Source organism: Mya arenaria, chromosome 2, assembly GCF_026914265.1.
Source record: "Mya arenaria isolate MELC-2E11 chromosome 2, ASM2691426v1".
NCBI lineage: Eukaryota > Metazoa > Mollusca > Bivalvia > Myida > Myidae > Mya > Mya arenaria.
In genome coordinates this window covers 30,186,980-30,205,291 of record NC_069123.1, presented here as the reverse complement: position 1 = coordinate 30,205,291, position 18,312 = coordinate 30,186,980, and the positions used below count along the sequence as shown (strand labels likewise).

At 35.6% G+C, this 18,312-nt stretch overlaps 1 protein-coding gene across 7 annotated transcripts in view; it reads right to left on the bottom strand.

The window, feature by feature from the left end:
- LOC128206089 (protein FAM13B-like) overlaps positions 1-18,312 on the bottom strand; it is an 84,051-nt gene that overhangs the window by 36,722 nt on the left and 29,017 nt on the right. For 5 of the 7 annotated variants that reach the window (XM_052908258.1, XM_052908291.1, XM_052908273.1 and 2 more), the window contains 5 exons: positions 9,079-9,271; positions 7,086-7,295; positions 6,212-6,395; positions 3,358-3,481; positions 105-209 (listed from right to left, as the gene is read on the bottom strand). In XM_052908258.1, the coding sequence (XP_052764218.1) occupies positions 105-209; positions 3,358-3,481; positions 6,212-6,395; positions 7,086-7,295; positions 9,079-9,271 (816 nt within the window). Of the gene's footprint in view, positions 1-104; positions 210-3,357; positions 3,482-6,211; positions 6,396-7,085; positions 7,296-9,078; positions 9,272-18,123; positions 18,176-18,312 lie in introns of those variants that run through there. The other 2 variants (XM_052908300.1, XM_052908310.1) reach the window with 2 other exon arrangements.

Genomic DNA, 18,312 nt, shown 5'->3' with positions numbered 1-18,312 from the left:
TCAATTTGGAAATCTATCACTTAAGATAACTGTTATTTGAACAATCTATCAGCATGACAGCTCAACTTAAGGGAGCATCACTCTAGGAGAGGCAACTGGCTTACCTTACGAGGTAACGGGGTGGGTTTAGGGCTCACCGCCTCGGGCTCAGGGTACGCTATTTTGGGCGGGGGAGGACGCGGAGGAACTAGGTTGTGCTTTTTCCGCTCCTGAACATAATTCATTACGTGATTCAATTTTGAATACATGTCATTTATTGTGATGGAAACTTGTGAACTATATGTATAATTATATATGTTCAATTTTGCTGTTCTAGAGAAAATAGAGGGGGCGTACCTCTGTTGATCGTCAAATTTGGACTTAATTAAAGTTATTGGTATTCAGTAAACACTAATTTAGTATATACTAACTCATTTTAGCTGGATTGTGACGAAAGCTGATAGCTTATATAACTATCAAGTCCGTCTCCTGGGCAAAAACCAGTACTGGTGTCCATATTGAGAGGCCATGAGAAAGTATCCCTGGTGGGGATCGAACCCACGACCTCTTGGGTGAGAGGCGGACACCTATACCACTGGACCACTCTCTCACCTATTGGTATTTGTTGCTGCATTCGTCAGAATCTATCTACATAAAATTAATGAACAGAAAATTCTCGTCATTGGCCCACACAAAAATGCAAAAACCATTGAATGTCATTTAACTCATTAAAGTACAATTATTGTACTTTATAAAGACAATCATTAAAAAAAAACTATTTGTCTATGTGTATTAGACTTGACTTTTGGAAATTTTAAATAAATTATATGCTGTATAACCTGCTTCACACATAAAACGTTCAAAAAAGAATACATTGGACTTCGATGAGACAGTTTATTGAGTATAAATAAGAGTTAGATCTTGCATATATTCAATGAGTTTCTGTGCAATGCATATACATGAAGTGGCACAGCTGTATATAATGTTAATTTGCAGTATCTAATGCATGGTGTATATACCATAAATGTCCTTTTAAACGTGCATTCCCTAATAGACACACCGGAGGTCTTTTAGTTGGTCTTATCTCTGATTCTGCAAATAACACTAAGCTTAACTCTTTACTAAAACAAAATGCAATTTTCTCTGATAAAGAGCACCCACTCAGCAGCACACAAGGAGCTCAAAAAAACACTCTGTGCGTTTAATAGGACATTTACGGTATTCATGTGTATTTACATATCACAGGGTGAATGAGAAAAGATTCCAAGGGCTTTGATATTAAATGTCATATGGATTCTATCCACTTTCACCCACCGAAATGCATCAGGAACAATGATATAAAAACAAAAGCACTTAATTAAGACGAACAATTTCTCAACATTGCTGACATAGTACCGCAGTACTTAAGGTGTTCAATTATAATATGACATTCGGTTGCTTGGAGGGCGTTTAAAGCTGCACTCTCACAGATTGAACGTTTTGACAACTTTTTTATTTTTTGTCTTTGAACTAAAAGGATTTTACTGGTTACAAACTTCAATTATCTTCAATCTGCATAAATGTCACAAACAGCAACACATTGTTTTTATTGCCTGAACTTTGTGTTTATTTTTTTTATACAGGCTAATGCACCAGTCAATTGTAACCACTACCCCCCAAGGTCCGAAAGTATACAGGGGGGGGGGGGGGGGGGGATAGCCAGGGAAATGGGGCATGTTTAACGCCAATGGGGGATCGCTGGCATGGTTACAATTGACTGGTGGTTAAGGTTCGAATTTCACAAATAAGTAGCACAAAATAACAAAGATATGATACTGAGATAATTGGGACACCTGAAACAAACATTATTTTATTTAACGCCTTAATTAAAAGAAACAAAATCTTGACATTTCTCATCAGTTATGTGCAACAGAAGTAAGGCAGAAACCAACAATTACCCTACTAACATTGCACATTGCCTTAGTAAACTACTTCTTTCATTAACAATTTATCAAAGCTTAAATAATGAGGAAAACTATATCTCTTGCAGCTTAAAATAGATTCAAGGACAAAAAAACAACAAAAAATACAAGTTCAAGTGCACTCGACTAATTGCGCTAATTAATTAACAACATTGATATAGGACAACACAATCTAGCTAATGTTAACACAGAAAACAATTTAAAATTGCAAGGCTAATGAATGTCATCTTCTTTTTTTTAAATCTTATATATCTTTATTAAACTTATTAAAATTAGAAAGCTTTTGGGGTTTTTTTTACAAGGTTTTAAGTCTATTTTAATCGCCTTGCTTTGATAAAGGACCGTCAACTGATGCCTATTAAGGTAACATCAATTTTAATTTAATTTTTGATTCGTTAAAATTTGGCTGAGAAAATTATAGCGAGTGGGTGAAATTGAAATTATTTTTTTCCATTTCCTTTAAAATATTCTGAACAATTGTTATTATATTCTCCCTTCAGAGTATAAATTAAAGGAAATGCCCCATGAAGAATTCATTTTAAATAATTGATTCAGACTTTATTAAGCTTTCATTATTTAGACATGTTGCCTTTTTTGATGCAACATGGCATGTATTTATGGCATTTTTGGGATTGTTTTGCTGGAAAAATAGGAGCGGATGCATATCTCTTAACTTCTTTTGCATTTTCTGAAGAAGAAAAAGGCAGTCAATCTAATGCATGAACATCAACTTGGTTTAGCCTTATGCAAAATTTAACGCTCAATGTCAATGCTGCATATTCAACAGACTTCTTTTCTTCCATACATGAAGTTCCAGACATGTAAATTAGATACAAAAAAATAACGTTATTTTAAAATAATTCCATGTTTAAATTGTCACCATGACTTCGAAACCATATCTGGATTGCAAGATAGTTCAGTGAATCCTTACATTCATGTTTTAACCATATTATCATTGAATCATTAACATAGGCAAAATTGGTCTCATTTTCGCAAGAAATATGCTTGAGAAATTGTTACAAGGCCAGCTATATATATATTTAGACCCACAAAATGTTGTGTTGTTTTTTTTCGTGTTTTTTTTTTCAACGTTTACAATGGTCAATGTGTTTGGGTTTCTTTTTTGGTTTTTTCCTCCTACAGAATGTTAATCTCTGCATTCCCTCAAAAACATTTGCTCTTTCAAAAAAATATGCTTTTTCTCTTCACACTATATTATATAATATAAGATATTCATTCATTAGCCCTGCAAAACATAACACATATCGAGGGCTCAGCCCAAGGCCCCGAAGGCAGTAGTAATTCCATATACAAATAGAAATTGCGTCTTTGTTGCGCTAGGCCCTTATAACCTATGATCTACATTAAGCTCTCTACTAGAAGACATACAAAACGCATTATTCTATCTCCTACCTACCCAATATACAGCTGGGGTGTCCTCCGACGAGTCTTTAAACAGAGTGTTGTAGTCGACGATAAATCGATACACAATCTGATTGGTTGTTCCTTGGTCCTTAAGGGCCAGAAATCCCTTACCACATCTGCAAACAGATAAAGTCAGTGGTTGATATTAGCACAAGTTCGCAAATCTTAACACAAGCAATCCAAATAAGCAAAAGCCCCATACATGCCATATCCCCCAGAATTTCGACCCATCCCCCGGTCTCCCGGAGGGGGATGAAAATCCCCCGGAATTGAAAAAAGTGTGTTTAAAATTACGCAAATTTATCACAGGGTTTAATTATATATGCCTGTTTACAGTTATAATGCCCTTCCTGTCCTGAAGCTTAATTGGATTATCAACTGATGGTGTGTTTTAACAACACCTATTGGGTGACACTTAATAAATCAGCAGGGCACATTTCATGCATGGTTTTGATTGAAATTGACAGAATTTGCGTAAGAAGTGTCAAATTAGACTGGTCAGATAAAAGGTCGATTTTCATTGGTTAAAACTATAAATTTTATCGAATCAGAGAGGATGTAACAAATTAAAGCGTTTTTCAAAACATGTGCCATTGTCATCAAAAGGATTAATAATTTAAAGGTGACAGTAAATTATTCAGTAAAGAAAAGGATTAAAATAACTAATAGACAATGCTGTTCTTTGTTATACCTCACTAATATATTTACATACATGACATTGACCTTCATCGCAAATATCGAAAAATAACAGAACTTCAAGAAGAGAAACTGAAAGTAGACAATTGGGATGAAATGACTTTTATTTATTTATTATGGTGGTGATGTTTTTATTTTTTGATGAATGCCAGAAGAAGATGTGTTTATGAACTTAAACAATAAATTATGCATTTGTTTTTTTTCAGAAGCAAACAAATCTGACTATTTGGGAATTGAAATGAAAAATATTGATAATTCATTCCATTCTCTCTATTAGTCTGAAAGTTATCATTAATGATCATATGCAGCAGATTTTGTATCCAATTTTAGAGGAAGGTAAGCCCATTTAATTGTCTCTGAAAACTATTTTCCTGTTAAGTGTTCTATTTTGCAAGTGAGTGCTTTTATTATGCAATATGGCCGTGTCTCATAAAAATATAGATGAAGTGCTGGAAAAAGGGGTAAACAAGGTGAATTGGCACGTGTGTCATGCCCGTAGTGCTTCATGGCGATGATGAAAATCCCCTGGTATGTGACCCAAATCCCCTTAAATTCTGGACATAATTCCCTCGGGAGCCTTTCAAAATTATGACTATTTGTTTTTTTCGTACTTGCGTCTTAAAATACTTCGAAATTTTGCCAAATTAGATCTGCTAAAAAAAATCCCCCTGAATACTACCAAAATCCCCCTGAATTTTCAGACTTTTGAACAAATCCCCCTGAATGGCCTCCAGAAAATATGGCATGTATGAAGCCCATACACTGGTAAAATGTTTTCCGGGCTTGCTCAAATTCTGGATTTTATAATTGAATAGCAGCTTGTTAAAATAATTGATGCTTTATAGCACTAGTGTATGAATATTTGATGCTTTTTCATCCAAAAGTCCCATTTCATTGACTGCTTGAAGACTGGTAAAATCTCTGCTATGCATATAAATATATATAGCTGGCCTTGTAACAATTTCTCAAGCAAAACAGAAATCTAAGGATTCTGGCTTGTTGATCCCAGTCTAATTGCTATGCCTGTTAAGTTATTTATAGAATGAGGGTTTACATAACAACAGCTAAATGCAATAAATGTGCATAAGATGTTTGTCAGAAGAAACAAACACTGACTGCAAGATGATCAAGGAATGTTAATAGCTTGATGCATTTCTAGTTCTGTTTTAAAGACAAAGCTCTTTTAAATGAACTGAGGTCAGTTTCATGGATTAGCTGTATTTCACCCATCACTGATTCAAATATTTGAGGCCCTCATAGCTGATTTGATAACTTTTTATTAATTAATCAACAAGTTTACTAACAAGTTGACTTATGATCAGTGTTGGTATTCAATATTAACTTCAGTAAATCTTATGGTCATTCAACATTGACTTCAGTCTATTGGTCAGATATTAATAACAAGTAATCCGATTAGCTACATCATTCTTAAATCGAATTAAGACCAATATTGAGCACCAGCCTAGGGCCTCAGAAAGCTTGCAGCAATTGTGATCATGGAAGTTGTATATCCAACAAATATACTATTTCATTAGATAAAGAAGGAATTCATATTTCTCACAGAATTTTATTCTCAAATTCCATTATTCAAAGTTATTACAGAGCTACAGATAAGGGTAATAACTGGCGTAAATACGCTTTAAAATGTGCATCAATTACGTATCAGTACAAATACAAACTGTTTTAAGGGCGTACAATTACTGCTGTAAATTTACGACCATTTTAGGAACAACTGTTTTGACCAGATCAAAGATGGCCCCTATCCGGCGTGGAATCACTTCTACATAGTGATTTAACTTGACAAGCGTTGTGTTTTATTATGCAAAAGATATACACCGTTGTCTGGTGTTTTTAATCGATTAAGTTCAGCATTTAGGATCAAGCCTATTGTGCATGTTTGCACTTAAATGTGCCACTAGACTTTAGCAATCGCCATTACACGTTATTGAATGAAACCAAGGTGTACACTACACTTTACAAAATTACATAAGGGCATACAACACACTTTAAGTGAAAAAGTATTCTGTAGCTCTGCATTATTATTTCAAATTAAGCGGTGAAAGCTAAAAAGTTCAATGTTATATTACATAAAAAGAAGGTTACAAGAACCTTAATCGCTTTCATCCTCCCAAATCACACCATCCACATACCTGAACAGGTTTGGTCCGAATACAATTGCCAGGGCCATGGGACTCATTCTGTTGACTGCCTCATTACACGCTACGATCGCAAGGAAGCGGATCATGTGTTTCAGCAGGTCGTAATGCTCTTCTGGTAAAACCTTGAGTAACATCTTCAAGTGGTTGACACATTCCCTGGCATCCCGCTGGTGTTCTGTGGAAAAATAAGGTTGATATTCAAAAGATGAAAAGAGAATCTGGGATGCTTATAACTCTGCTACCACATTTGACAAGTAGAAAACAAATACATCTGGAGTTAGCGAGAGAAGTAAAGAAATAAGTTTAAAAAATAATCAAAGGGCAATAACTAACTAAGAAATAAGTTTAAAAAATAATCAAAGGGCAATAACTCTAAAAATACCATACACAATCTTTTGCACAGCCCTTTTTCTCAACACCTTAAAATCATACAGTCCTACGCATATGTTCAAGAGACTGACTGAGATTCAGCAAGGGCTTATCAGTTAATTAATCACTTATAACTGTTGATTATGGAGTTACGGAGAAAAAGTGGACTTGTCCCAATGTACCATTTTGGACAGACCAGACAAGGTCATTCCAATATAACCCCACCGCCCAGTGATGGGAGTATAATAAGTAATATTTGTCTGTCGCATCCTCCTAATTGATTTTTTACCATATTTCGTTTTTGACTAAAATGAAGCAGAAATGTTTTTCAATCCTAATTTTTGGACAATAACTAATCCAATCTTAAGTCAACAAAAATATTTATGTACAATTAGCATGAAACTTTTTTCTTTTCTTTTTTTATAATTTTAGCCTTTTTATCACATAAATTTTCTCTTGTAAAAATAACATTAAGCCTTGTATTGTAATATAATACCTTCATGAACCATTACAAATCTCCGAGTCATTTTCTCAGGAACAGCAGTCTCCGGCAGTTCTCGCAGGAAGAGTTTCAGCAGCCCAGCAACAGCCATCATATCGTTATCCTCCTCGAGATTTGCGTCACCCTGAAGGTCAAAACTTGCTCGTAGCTTCTCCACCACACGTTGACTGCCGTTAACGCGGAATATTCCCTCGTACTCGAGTCCTATGTTGGATAAAGGGAAAATATCAGTCAAGTGATTTTATTTAAGAGCACTGCAAGCTAAAAACCTAACCGACACAGTTATCAGTGTGTGTATACCACGTGATAAATTACGTCATACATGATACGTCGGAAGGCAACATTTCGCTTAAAATGAAGACTTAAATCAAAGATAACTTTTCTTTTACTACATTATTTTAAAAAAAATAAAGGGCAGTCTATGCCGCTTAAAGAGCCCCGCCTTTGTTTTATTACCGAAGTTTGATAAGGCGATTAGTTTCATCAAACACTTCGACAAACCTGTTTCCAAAATAATGTTTTGACAGTGCTCCGTCAGATGGCCGTATTTTGAAAAGGTTTGTCGAAGTGTTTTAAGAAACTAAACTCTCAATCAAACTCTGGTAAAAGACTGAAGGCGGGGCTCCGTAAGCGGCGTAGACTGCACGTTGTTTCATTTAAAATGGTGAAAAAATAGTGAAGTAATCTTTGTTAAAAGTCTTCATTCGTAGCAAAATGTAGCATTTATGACGCAATTTATCACATGGTATACACACACTGGTTATTAAAACCAGAGGTTCACACAAATTATAGAAATCAAAATGCCTTGAGTTTTCCCACTCACATGCACTCAGGACAGGAATCAGATGTACTATAGCCACTGCGCTAACCAGACAACCAATTGGTTTAAGTACAGAGACAGTAGTACACAAGTACGACAGTAGTACACAAGTACGACAGTAGTACACAAGTACGACAGTAGTACACAAGTACGACAGTAGTACACAAGTACGACAGTAGTACACAAGTACGACAGTAGTACACAAGTACGACAGTAGTACACAAGTACGACAGTATGACACGAGATATCATTTGAGCTCTTCAACAGTTTTTGATTTCTTAGCAACATTTTATTTTGATGTCCCATTGAAAGAATAAATTGGGAACCATGCAGGCATTACATGATAATGGATATCTCGCTGTGACCGATAGTGAGTTTCATCGGAACTGCAGCGTGGTGTTTTTTTTTAATGTTTATTATACACTCAAGTCCCACTTGTCACCAGCAATCAAGGGTAATTGTCTTACAGGAAATTTCCATGGTCATTTTGCTTAACACTTTATAGCATTATTGATGCTGCACATACATACCAGTAATTAAAGATGCATTCTTACTCCCAAATAAGATTTTAACACTAAATACAAATATTGTTTTAATATTCCAAAAAGGATGAATAAATGTCGAAAACAATGATTCTTATGAAGGAAACCGAGTTTAATTTGAAAAAAATGGGCATAAAACACAGTATTTTTACCTCATGAGACTATTATAAGTAGACCACAGTTAATCTTTTAGCATTCACCAATCATTTAATATTTTTGTGCATTCTGCTATTAAAAACATGGTTATAATCTAAATACATTATTTAGGAAGTAGTTAAAGGTTTATCAGTCAAAATTTATGTTTGTTATACATGTGTTTGTATTGCTTTTGAATAAGTGTGTCACTTAAACTGGGGACTTGAGCTGTATTTCTGTACTAAAACCATTATTCATGCTACACGCGGGGCCGATTGTTCATGCTAGACGCGGGGCCGATTGTTCATGCTACACGCAAGGCCGATTGTTCATGCTACACGCGGGGCCGATTGTTCAGAGCATTGTAAAAGTTAACAACGTTGTAAACATCACAATTGTTAACTTTTAACTCAAACCTGCCGTGGAAGTTTAACGGATACACTTATTAGTGCTTATTACATAACATAAAAAATGACATAATTATACTAACCATGATGTTCAATAAATGAGCAGATTTTCTTCACAATAAATGGGACCCGATAGCCCAGCGGAGCCCTGTCCACAAGCTCAGAAAGGGGGACTCCGAACGTTCTCGCGCCCTGTTGTAAGAGACGTTTCTTCATGCCGGGACTGTTAATTTTCCTCCCTTTGTCCATATACTCATTGAGGGAACTGGGGTGGACCTGAAAAGAGAAAATAGCAGGTTATTTAACATATATATTTTATAGAAGAAAATGCTTCAATTTCTGAAGGCCAAGAGCACCAGTTGTGCTTGGGTGAGAGGTAGACACATAAACTACTGGTCACAAGCTGAACATATTTTTTCACATATTGAGCATGGTTTGATAAACAATAACAAATTGTGCAATTTTTGCTTTTACAATATTTTTTTTTTCAATTTTTACTAGTAATGCAATAATGTACTTTAAAAAAGACTACTTAGAAATATGTAAGATTTTGAATCTGTTTATGCTGTTATGTGCTCTAGACCTATATTTGTTTCGTTTTTTTCACAGTCTGCTGGCGTCTATTGGCTGCATTATGGCTTGACCCTACTGTGACACCATCACAATTTTAGTTGTATTTAAATGCCACAAGAGACATCATAACAAAGTGACTCCAACTCCCATTCAAATTCAGATATTAGAAGACTTGAAGAATAATAGTGAGATGCAAGATATCCGGGTGCAATGCATTAGCTCATTGCACAGAGAATTCTTGGTACTTAAACATGCTCAGAGTATAGCTCCGATGCAAAGGATACAATTTACCTGGGTTTAACCAGTACTGAGTGCACCATTTCCCAGTTCTACTCTTTAAATGCGCTAGACAAGTGAGTTCAGACACTGCAATATGGAACTGAATAAAAGCTCTTTTTTTCTTTGTGATATTGCGGCCAGACCACTCACCCCTATCTTATGGGTTTCTTAAAACATTATTATCTTTTTAATGTTTCAAAAATATCAAGAAAAAATACAATAAAAACACTTCCCAGTGGAATATTTGGAACAAGATAAAATCTCTGTGTGAACCTCATACTGTTACTATTGCACTGTTTTGTTCTTCCATATGTTTTGTGAGATCAGACCTTGGCAAGAATAATTCATGAAGACAAACTTATGGTCACTCAATGACCTCAGTTTGTAACCAGGGGCAGATCTAGGACTTGATGTTAGAGGGCGTAACCTTTTGATTTGCCCCCTCCCTCCAAACTGAAAGTTATTTGGTTTAAAGAGTTATCAGAGTGGTTTTGGGTAATCCCCCAAGATTTTTTTTACATCTTGTTTGCAATTCATTGTCCGAAATGGTACATGTTGGGCATATGTTTTTTTCTCACCTATATTGAACTAAAACTTGGACGATTTTAGGACCGGGAGGGGCCCCCACCGGGTGCCCCACATCCTGTACCCGAATTTGGTAACCATTATTGAAGAAGCTACGGGTTTTGTTCTTTTTAATCCTCTTAACCTTGAACAAATGCTGCTACAAGTGCATAACAATAACGTTTAAATCATCATTGTCTGGCGTCTGGTGTATATTATCACAGCAGTAATCTTTACTGGTTTCCTGCAACCGAATTATTCAGTCTCATACATATTCTATACCTATATCTGACTTAACCCATATTGCATAAAATTGACCGATTTTTCAAAACTTTGTGAAAGTTAACTATGTGATTTATGACATTGTTGTTAACCATATTGCATAAAATGGGCTGATTTTTCAGAACTTAATGTAAGTTAACAATGTTATTTACGACATCATTGTTATATAACTTTTAAACAGCATTTACTTGACAATGTGCTCATATATTTAAATGGAACAGGTATAGCTGAGATGGTTCAAATCTTGTTTGAAAAACTTCAGATCAGAGCTGTATCCACTAAACTTCCAGAGAAGTAAGGATTTCAAAGTTAGAATCAATGACGTTTAACAACGTTGTTAACTATAACTAGAACTGTAAGCCAAAGGCAAACGAATACCCCCCAACCCTTCCCTGTCTAGGTTGTTTGCCCTGGCACAAAGGAGTAGGCCACCAAAGCGAATATTGTAACAAATTTAAGGCCTGTATGCACCTAACTTCAGGACTTTTGATGGTCTTTTTAAGGACAAAATCAATTAAAGGTCTTTTTAAGGCCATGCAAACATTCTGATTAATACAGGTGCACCAAATCACATATTCAACAGTTCATATCATGGTCATTGACATCTGAAAGTTTGAAAAAGATTTATAGAAAAAATGAGAAAAAATGACCAAGGATTAGGCTAGACAAAGCTGTATAATTTTTGCCTATTTTAACTTATTCAGGGGCCATAATTGGAGACATGATCATGTGATTCCAACCACAATCACAGGGGCAAATGTTCTCACCATGGCTAAAAGTTTGAAAAAGATTCATTCAAAAATGACGAAGGAGTAGGACGAACAAAACTAATTTTACCCAATTTAACTCATTAAGGGGCCACAACTCCACTCAGGATCATGTGACTCCCACCAAATTCATGGAGGCAAAGGTTTACATCATGGCCATTAATATTTGAAAGTTTGAAAAAGATTTGCTCAATAGCTTCAAAGAAGAATCCTGGACAAAGCTAATTTTGCCCAATTTAACTCATTAAGGGGCCACAACTCCACTCAGGATCATGCGACTCTGACCAAATCCACGGAGGCACAGGTTTACATCATGGTCATTAATATTTGAAAGTTTGAAAAAGATTTGTTCAATAACGACAAAGATGAATCCCGGACAAAACTAGAACTGTAAGCCAAAGGCTAACGAATACCCCCCAACCCTTCCCTGTCTAGGTTGTTTGCCCTGGCCTTAGTTATGGTATCATTAGAAAGCACAAGGCAATAATACAGGTGCACAAAATCACATATACAAAGGTTCACATCATGGTGATGGATAGCTGAAAGTTTGAGAAAAATATATTGAAAAATGACAAAGGAGTAGGCCACCAAAGCGAATATTGTAACAAATTTAAGGCCTGTATGCACCTAACTTCAGGACTTTTGATGGTCTTTTTAAGGACAAAATCAATTAAAGGTCTTTTTAAGGCCATGCAAACATTCTGATTAATACAGGTGCACCAAATCACATATTCAACAGTTCATATCATGGTCATTGACATCTGAAAGTTTGAAAAAGATTTATAGAAAAAATGAGAAAAAATGACCAAGGATTAGGCTAGACAAAGCTGTATAATTTTTGCCTATTTTAACTTATTCAGGGGCCATAATTGGAGACATGATCATGTGATTCCAACCACAATCACAGGGGCAAATGTTCTCACCATGGCTAAAAGTTTGAAAAAGATTCATTCAAAAATGACGAAGGAGTAGGACGAACAAAACTAATTTTACCCAATTTAACTCATTAAGGGGCCACAACTCCACTCAGGATCATGTGACTCCCACCAAATTCATGGAGGCAAAGGTTTACATCATGGCCATTAATATTTGAAAGTTTGAAAAAGATTTGCTCAATAGCTTCAAAGAAGAATCCTGGACAAAGCTAATTTTGCCCAATTTAACTCATTAAGGGGCCACAACTCCACTCAGGATCATGCGACTCTGACCAAATCCACGGAGGCACAGGTTTACATCATGGTCATTAATATTTGAAAGTTTGAAAAAGATTTGTTCAATAACGACAAAGATGAATCCCGGACAAAACTAGAACTGTAAGCCAAAGGCTAACGAATACCCCCCAACCCTTCCCTGTCTAGGTTGTTTGCCCTGGCCTTAGTTATGGTATCATTAGAAAGCACAAGGCAATAATACAGGTGCACAAAATCACATATACAAAGGTTCACATCATGGTGATGGATAGCTGAAAGTTTGAGAAAAATATATTGAAAAATGACAAAGGAGTAGGCCACCAAAGCGAATATTGTAACAAATTTAAGGCCTGTATGCACCTAACTTCAGGACTTTTGATGGTCTTTTTAAGGACAAAATCAATTAAAGGTCTTTTTAAGGCCATGCAAACATTCTGATTAATACCGGTGCACCAAATCACATATTCAACAGTTCATATCATGGTCTTTGACATCTGAAAGTTTGAAAAAGATTTATAGAAAAAATGAGAAAAAATGACCAAGGATTAGGCTAGACAAAGCTGTATAATTTTTGCCTATTTTAACTTATTCAGGGGCCATAATTGGAGACATGATCATGTGATTCCAACCACAATCACAGGGGCAAATGTTCTCACCATGGCTAAAAGTTTGAAAAAGATTCATTCAAAAATGACGAAGGAGTAGGACGAACAAAACTAATTTTACCCAATTTAACTCATTAAGGGGCCACAACTCCACTCAGGATCATGTGACTCCCACCAAATTCATGGAGGCAAAGGTTTACATCATGGCCATTAATATTTGAAAGTTTGAAAAAGATTTGCTCAATAGCTTCAAAGAAGAATCCTGGACAAAGCTAATTTTGCCCAATTTAACTCATTAAGGGGCCACAACTCCACTCAGGATCATGCGACTCTGACCAAATCCACGGAAGCACAGGTTTACATCATGGTCATTAATATTTGAAAGTTTGAAAAAGATTTGTTCAATAACGACAAAGATGAATCCCGGACAAAACTAGAACTGTAAGCCAAAGTCTAACGAATACCCCCCAACCCTTCCCTGTCTAGGTTGTTTGCCCTGGCCTTAGTTATGGTATCATTAGAAAGCACAAGGCAATAATACAGGTGCACAAAATCACATATACAAAGGTTCACATCATGGTGATGGATAGCTGAAAGTTTGAGAAAAATATATTGAAAAATGACAAAGGAGTAGGCCACCAAAGCGAATATTGTAACAAATTTAAGGCCTGTATGCACCTAACTTCAGGACTTTTGATGGTCTTTTTAAGGACAAAATCAATTAAAGGTCTTTTTAAGGCCATGCAAACATTCTGATTAATACAGGTGCACCAAATCACATATTCAACAGTTCATATCATGGTCATTGACATCTGAAAGTTTGAAAAAGATTTATAGAAAAAATGAGAAAAAATGACCAAGGATTAGGCTAGACAAAGCTGTATAATTTTTGCCTATTTTAACTTATTCAGGGGCCATAATTGGAGACATGATCATGTGATTCCAACCACAATCACAGGGGCAAATGTTCTCACCATGGCTAAAAGTTTGAAAAAGATTCATTCAAAAATGACGAAGGAGTAGGACGAACAAAACTAATTTTACCCAATTTAACTCATTAAGGGGCCACAACTCCACTCAGGATCATGTGACTCCCACCAAATTCATGGAGGCAAAGGTTTACATCATGGCCATTAATATTTGAAAGTTTGAAAAAGATTTGCTCAATAGCTTCAAAGAAGAATCCTGGACAAAGCTAATTTTGCCCAATTTAACTCATTAAGGGGCCACAACTCCACTCAGGATCATGCGACTCTGACCAAATCCACGGAGGCACAGGTTTACATCATGGTCATTAATATTTGAAAGTTTGAAAAAGGTTTGTTCAATAACGACAAAGATGAATCCCGGACAAAACTAGAACTGTAAGCCAAAGGCTAACGAATACCCCCCAACCCTTCCCTGTCTAGGTTGTTTGCCCTGGCCTTAGTTATGGTATCATTAGAAAGCACAAGGCAATAATACAGGTGCACAAAATCACATATACAAAGGTTCACATCATGGTGATGGATAGCTGAAAGTTTGAGAAAAATATATTGAAAAATGACAAAGGAGTAGGCCACCAAAGCGAATATTGTAACAAATTTAAGGCCTGTATGCACCTAACTTCAGGACTTTTGATGGTCTTTTTAAGGACAAAATCAATTAAAGGTCTTTTTAAGGCCATGCAAACATTCTGATTAATACCGGTGCACCAAATCACATATTCAACAGTTCATATCATGGTCTTTGACATCTGAAAGTTTGAAAAAGATTTATAGAAAAAATGAGAAAAAATGACCAAGGATTAGGCTAGACAAAGCTGTATAATTTTTGCCTATTTTAACTTATTCAGGGGCCATAATTGGAGACATGATCATGTGATTCCAACCACAATCACAGGGGCAAATGTTCTCACCATGGCTAAAAGTTTGAAAAAGATTCATTCAAAAATGACGAAGGAGTAGGACGAACAAAACTAATTTTACCCAATTTAACTCATTAAGGGGCCACAACTCCACTCAGGATCATGTGACTCCCACCAAATTCATGGAGGCAAAGGTTTACATCATGGCCATTAATATTTGAAAGTTTGAAAAAGATTTGCTCAATAGCTTCAAAGAAGAATCCTGGACAAAGCTAATTTTGCCCAATTTAACTCATTAAGGGGCCACAACTCCACTCAGGATCATGCGACTCTGACCAAATCCACGGAGGCACAGGTTTACATCATGGTCATTAATATTTGAAAGTTTGAAAAAGATTTGTTCAATAACGACAAAGATGAATCCCGGACAAAAAAACGGACGGACAGACGGACAGACAGACAGACAGACGGACAGACGGACAACCCGATTCCAGTATACCCCCCCCCCCAAACTTTGTTTTGGGGGGTATAAAAAAAACGGACGGACAGACGGACAGACAGACAGACAGACGGACAGACGGACAACCCGATTCCAGTATACCCCCCCCAAACTTTGTTTTGGGGGGTATAATAAAGTTCTGAACAATCAGCCCAATGTGTAATGCTTTGCATCCTACTATAGACATATAGTTTGTCTCACGAGTTTTGATATTGTTGAGGTTTGCATTATTCTTTAAGGAGGGTTATAATTCTTAGCCCCAAAAAAGAAAATTTGGTAATGTCAGTTTGTTGGTCATTTGGTATCAAAAGAAATATGTTGTAACATGTATGTCTAAAACATCCATGCTAAAACAAATGGTGTGAATTGCATCTAAGGCACGTTAAAACATGTATTCCTTAAAGCACCCGTGCTAAAACAAATGGTGTAAATTGCATCTAAGGCACGTTTAAACATGTATGCCTTAAAAAGCACCCATGCTAAAACAAATGGTGTGAATTGCATCTAAGGCACGTTTAAACATGTATGTCTTAAGGCACCCGCGCTAAAACAAATGGTGTAAATTGCATCTAAGGCACGTTAAACATGTATGCCTTAAGGCACCCGCGCTAAAACAAATGGTGTGAATTGCATCTAAGGCACGTTTAAACATGTTTGCCTTAAAGGTTTTAAGAGACAATTTTAAAGCACATCTGCTAAAACGTATCGTGTGGATTCTGTTTAAAACAGGTTTCAACATGTATGATGCATGCAGGATTGCATGCTAAAATATGTTGTGTGAATTGTGTTTTTGACAAGTTTGTAACATATATGTTTAAGGCACGTGTGCTTAAACAATTTGTGTGAAAAGTGTCTAAGACAAGTTTAAACATATATGCTTAGAGCTAGCGTGGGAAAATATTTGGTTTGAACTGCGTCTTAGACAAGTTCTTATCATATATGCTTAAAGCTAGTGTGATAAAATATGTGGTGTGAATTGCGTCTAAGACCGTTTTTTTTCATATGCGTGAGGGCTAAAAACCCATAACCATTATTTGCATTTAAAAAATATGAGTCACTGGCAACTACAAGCTCTGCCAGTATTAACTGTTTGGCAATGCAAACTAAGAAAATTGATGCCTCTGTGTTGCAATAAACAAAATTTCAATATTGCAGAAAAAAATGCCTGGGGAAATACAATATCAAGTTCTTCATTTACAAATTTTCAGGAGATTCAGTAGAGAACATAAAAGAAAAATGTGAAACATATGAATCGTAAGTTAACAACGATGTCGCTATCGAAATTATATGTTAACACCGATGTCTCAAATAATGTTGTTAATGTTAACAGTCTTCGAAATTATATGTTAACAACGATGTCTCAAATAATGGTGTTAATGTTAACAGTCTTCGAAATTATATGTTAACAACGATGTCTCAAACAATTTTGTTAATGTTAACAGTCTTCGAAATTATATGTTAACAACGATGTCTCAAATAATGTTGTTAATCTTAACAGTCTTCGAAATTATATGTTAACAACGATTTCTCTAATAACGTTGTTAACTTTAACAGTTTATGAAAATTAGACTTTAGAATGAATAAGCCCTAATTCCTACACTAGTGTTTGGCATCATAAACTTTCAACAAGCTCTACTATATATCAAATCAAGAATTTGAGAAAGGCCAAGCGCAGGGCTTGCGGGCTTGTGCAAATTTCGATTCCTGCTTTTACAAAGTTCCCATCAATCAGCGCATTCAGATTCATAAAGAATCACATAAAGTTAAATTACATTGATGAAAAATATACATAACTACAATTACAGAAATGATTGACATAATTATTCAACACATTTTTCTATAATTGAACATATAAAATAAATAAATTAAAAAAAAAAAGATACAATTTTGCATCACCATATAAGGGAGGAGAAAATATCGGCTGCCATCTGTCCACTATGAGTAACCAACGCACGCAACGCATGACTAACAGTAAAACTCAATATTCGAAAGTGCAAACCACATATGTTCCGACACATTGAAGCTAATAATCGAAGCTACATGTTACAAAATCATGCACTGATCAGATTATATGGACAAAAACTTGTTTAACATTCTGTTCAAAGTCAAACTTTTCAGATTTTTGCAATTTCCGACACATTAAAGCTAATTATCACACTTACGTTACAAAATCATGCACTGATCAGATTATATCCACAAAAAACTTGTTTACCACTGTGTTCAAAGAAACCATTTTTTGTTTTTAACATTTCAGATTTTTGCAATTTTTTTTTTCTAAACAAAACCTCAGACAGTTTAGATACAATTTCAACACAACCTCACAATTCTGCCAGGCAAAATGGACCTAGAAAATGAATTGGCCTAAAAAAATCATCCAAGTAGAATTTTCAACATAATTCCAGAATGCACTTTCAAAGATTATAGAAGTTCTTTTCTGAGAGCTTGAATGTAAAAATAAAAGCCTGTTTTCCAATTGTAAGTACAACGGCACACAATATAAGTACAAAAATACACCATAAATACCTGCTATTAACAAAGATCACAGACAGTTTTTTGTCTTAAGCCAAAGGGTTTTAAACACACAAGTGTAAATAAACTTCTGCTTTTTGTACTCTTAATGTAATAGTATCAAAGTTTCCAGGCAAACAAATGGTATTAATCTTAACAAGAAGCAGTAACAGACTGCCATGTCCCCATCAACATTAAGTACAG